The 4,302-nt window shown below is 48.4% G+C and overlaps 1 protein-coding gene across 1 annotated transcript; it reads left to right on the plus strand.

The window, feature by feature from the left end:
* Window positions 1-266: 266 nt before the first annotated feature.
* Window positions 267-3,457, plus strand: RPL6 (ribosomal protein L6). Its single transcript, XM_026036688.1, has 7 exons — window positions 267-296; window positions 601-858; window positions 950-1,048; window positions 1,392-1,535; window positions 2,273-2,321; window positions 2,633-2,817; window positions 3,274-3,457. The coding sequence occupies exons 2-7, from the start codon at window positions 601-603 to the stop codon at window positions 3,424-3,426; spliced, it is 888 nt and encodes a 295-aa protein (XP_025892473.1). The 5' UTR covers window positions 267-296; the 3' UTR covers window positions 3,427-3,457.
* Window positions 3,458-4,302: the final 845 nt, after the last annotated feature.

Below are 4,302 nucleotides of genomic sequence, written 5' to 3' on the forward strand. Positions count from 1 at the left end.
TCGCGGGTCGCGCGGCCTCCCCGTCCAGAGCCGCCCCTCACATGGGGGGCGCCGCCACCGCGGCCTAGGGGCGCCCTGAGGGGAGCGTGAACAACGGCCGCCTCCAGGCCCCGACGGCGCACGGAGCGCCGCGCCGCCGCGTCATCAGCGCGCGCCGGCGCTCTGCGCATGYGCCTCCCGCTGCGCCCGCGCCGACTACAACTCCCGTCGGGCCGCGGGGCGGCGCGGTGACGTCAGGCGGCCGCTGGCTTTAGGGCGCGGCTGCCCGGATGTAGGGCCCTTTCCCTCCCCGGAAGGTAAGGATGGCGGAGCCGTGGCGCGCGGGCCGYGGGGTCGGACCCGGCCGCATCCGCCGCCATCCGCCCTCGGCACCGGCCCAGTGATCAYGGGGAGGCGCTGGGGGGCGCAGGGGGGAGCGATGGTGTCTGCGGCCGCTGTCTGCGGCCGGGCTGCCGGAGATGGGAGCACCGGGCCTCGGCGCACAGCAGGGCCCCGCGCGCGGCGACATCCCTCGTAGCCCAGAAATCCTCATAACACCTAAACCCTTGTAACACGCGAGCCCTCCTGGCGCCTAACCCCGCGTCTTGCTCGGCCCTACAGATGGCGGGCGAGAAGAAGGCCGGGGGTGAAAAGAAGGCCGGGGGCGAGAAGAAGGCCGGGGACAAGAAGGCGGCCGAGGCCAAGCCCGCCGAGAAGAAGGGAGGCGAGAAGAAGCTGCGCGAGAAGACGAGGAAGCCCAAGAAGCACCATGCGAGCCGCAACCCCGTGCTGGCGCGCGGCATCGGGCGCTACTCCCGCTCCGCCATGTACGCCCGGAAAGCCATGTACAAGCGCAAGTACACCGCTCCGGAGACAAAGGTGCATGGGCAAGAAATTCCACATTTGGATGATTTCTTGTCCGATAGCTTCTCTCATTTCAAAATGTCATTCGTGTTCCCTTTGCMTACAGATAGAGAAGAAGAAGAAGGAGAAGCCACCTGCAACCATCACCAAGCCAGTGGGTGGGGATAAGAATGGAGGCAGCCGTGTGGTTAAAGTCCGCAAAATGGTAAGGATGCTCCAGGGAAAAGGGGTGTTGCTAGCAGATCTTGCAGGGTGAAGTTGCTTTGATGGAAAGAAACTTGGATGTGCTTGGTTCAGGGCTGTTGCATGTGCAGTGTTTGTGTAAATCTTGCATAGATGATGCATGTCTAAGAATGTGGAGGAATGCAGCTTCTAGCTTAAATTTTGCRTTTGTGTAACTTGCAGTACTCAATATTTTGCTGAAGTACCCTAAGTTGCARAAGGTGTCTGTCAGGAAGGCCATCTTTGAGACAATGATCCACACTATAGCGAAAGTCTGCTAGATCATGGCAAAGGGACGGTGATGTATTTTGCTCCTCTCTTTCTAGCCAAGATACTACCCAACCGAGGATGTCCCTCGCAAGCTCTTGAGCCACGGCAAAAAGCCCTTCTCCCAGCACAAGAGGAAGCTGCGTGCTTCTATTACTCCAGGAACTGTCCTCATCCTTCTCACGGGCCGCCACAGGGGCAAGGTAACCCATCCTTTCTTCTCAGGTTCTTGGCAGGACTCTTGTGGTGGCTACACAAGTTTGGTGCTGAAATTTCTTTGGCTTAAGCAGAGGAAACGTGAATTTACATTTTTGTTACTGTAGCAATGAGGCCAAAAGCTTATTTTGGACAAGCTATTACAAAGAAAGCATTGAATCTTTGTTCCCAGTGATAACTGTGATGATAACACTTCAGTATTGCACTAAGTGATGTGGTCATTAATTTACTAGCCGGTCTCACCTGACACCCCTTATTTTCCTTGCTCTCTTCAGCTTCAGAGTGCTGGCTGTTCAGAGATGGAAATATAAGACGCAAGATCAGAAAGAGTAGAATGTAGTTGCAGGGCAGGTCTGATGACCCATTGTGATCCCTTTTTCTAATTTTTATCTAGTTCTTGCCTTAGGTATTCATAGAGAATGGGTGACAGTTTTGCTGTCTCAGTATACTGTAGAATACATAGGACTAGGCCGAAGGTAGGAGGATACTAATACGATTTGCTCAGCATTGTATGGTGGAGCATATAGAGAGCTGCCATCTGTCATAGGTGCTGTAACACYGGCAAAACTATGTGTAGTGAAACGCAGCGTGGCTTGTTTGTCAGTGCACGTACCAGTAAAAAGGGCTGAGTGGAGACATGGTCCCAGTTTGGTTACAGTATTGCTCATGTGTCAAAGGAGATGCAGTGTCTGGATCTGCGGACTAACGTCACGTCTCTTTTCAGCGTGTRGTCTTCTTGAAGCAGCTTGCTACTGGCCTGTTGCTTGTTACAGGTAAGAAACTTTTTTTCAGTCAAATTTGGGTTTTAGTTCAACTTTTGCTGGTGTCCGGCATATGGATGGTTTGACATTAAGTGGCCATCTGAGTATAGCCAGTCATGTTTGTGAATCTTGGAGAAGTGGGGTGGAGATGATTAAGTCTGGATATCTGAAATAGATCAGGAAGCATCTTCTGGGATTTTTTTAACTGCGAGCATCCCTGTAAAACTTGACCACCTTATGCACCAGAGAACTAAAACCTAAAAAAGTGGTGGCTGTTGCCCAAAAAAGTGACTTTTTATGTCTTTTCTCTCTTTGGCTTGTAGGACCTTTGGCTATCAACCGTGTCCCTCTGCGTAGGGCCCATCAGAAATTTGTTATTGCTACATCTACCAAGGTTGATATCAACGGAGTGAGAATTCCCAAGCATCTTACTGATGCGTACTTCAAGAAGAAGAGGCTGCGTAAGCCCAAGCACCAGGAAGGCGAGATCTTTGACACTGAAAAAGAAGTAAGGATCACAGTGATAGTTCTTTACAATGCCTTTTTATTTAAAAGGCTGGAAGGGGGAAAATTGTGTGTTAACAAATGGATGATTTAAGTGGTCTTCAGTAAAGCGAGGTAAAGCCTTTAAAATGAGTTAATATGATATCCTTTTYTGCTTCTACCTTTAGCAGAATAGCRGCTRTGGTTATTCTAGTTGGAYRTTGGTAGGTTTTGTTTGARAAACACTTTTGATATTGTCAACAGTGTGCTCCAGGCTCCAGTTACGGGCAACGGAATCCAAATGGTGGTTTCAGTCCCTTATGCCGCCTCCAGTCTCTTACCACCTTTCCTGTGTTTAAGATGAAGGCAAAGAAGCTTTCCTGAGGTGCCAAGAGTGCAGTTTTCACTGAACTGTAGGCCTATACATAAGTCTGAAGTAACTCTCTGCAAGTATTTTACCATTATTCTATRTTCTTTCTAGAAATACGAGATAACGGAGCAACGCAAGACAGACCAGAAGGCAGTGGACACACAGATCCTGGCAAGAATCAAGAAGGTTCCTCAGCTCCGTGGGTACCTGCGGTCCACATTCTGTCTCTCAAATGGAGTTTATCCTCACAAATTGGTGTTCTAATTGTTTTGAAAACACCACATTAAATTTGAGAGGAAAAACACAATTTCTAGTGTCTTCATTGCAATTCATGATGGTGTGTGTTGTGCAAATCCACATGCAAATCCCTTAAAGGATAGGAAAATTGGTGTGAAACAGTGAGGGTCTGTAGGTAACTGGCATTTTGAGTGGATGAGACTTGCATTAAGAAGTAGTGAACAAACAGCTGAATTTTTTAACTGTCAATGATTTAAAAAGGGCTTTCTATTAGGAATAGAGTATATAAAAATGCTAGATTAACCCCCTATTGGGAGGAAGTGCAGAAAAAACATTGTTCTCAGCAGTTGTGCAGGTGTAGTTCCCTGCTGTTTGTACCCTGAGCTTTCAGGTAACTTGAAGAACCAGCTCAGAGCAACAAGCAACTACTGTGTTAACTCACRAATATTTGGACATTTTAAAGAGTGAATACAGCTTTGAGATGGTTTTTCTGAATAGCTTTGATTTGTCAACCTATGGACAGCCTCGAGAAACCTTATATGGAGGCATTTCAGGAGCTATGACTTGCATTTTGAAGTGGGAACACTGGGAATACTCCCAAGTGAGCTTTGTGGATAACTTTCTAATGTTCCCAGGTTCATAATATTTGGAATATGAGACCTCTCCCAAATTTTATGTGCTTTCTGTTCTTTGGTTACCTTTGTGGGCTATAGTGCTTGTAGCTAGAAAAAACACCTGTCCCAGCAGTATCCCCTTAGAGCTAAAAGTAAGAGCGTGGTTCTTCATTCTGTRCTTTCAGAAATCCACTTAAAAATGCAGTCTGTTAAAGGCAAGCATGTTTCTATCCTGGGAGACTTGGAAAAAAAACGCTGAGTTTAGACTCACTGTCTTAAAAGCTGACAG

Source organism: Nothoprocta perdicaria, unplaced genomic scaffold (assembly GCF_003342845.1).
Source record: "Nothoprocta perdicaria isolate Ctin4 unplaced genomic scaffold, notPer1 scaffold_185, whole genome shotgun sequence".
NCBI lineage: Eukaryota > Metazoa > Chordata > Aves > Tinamiformes > Tinamidae > Nothoprocta > Nothoprocta perdicaria.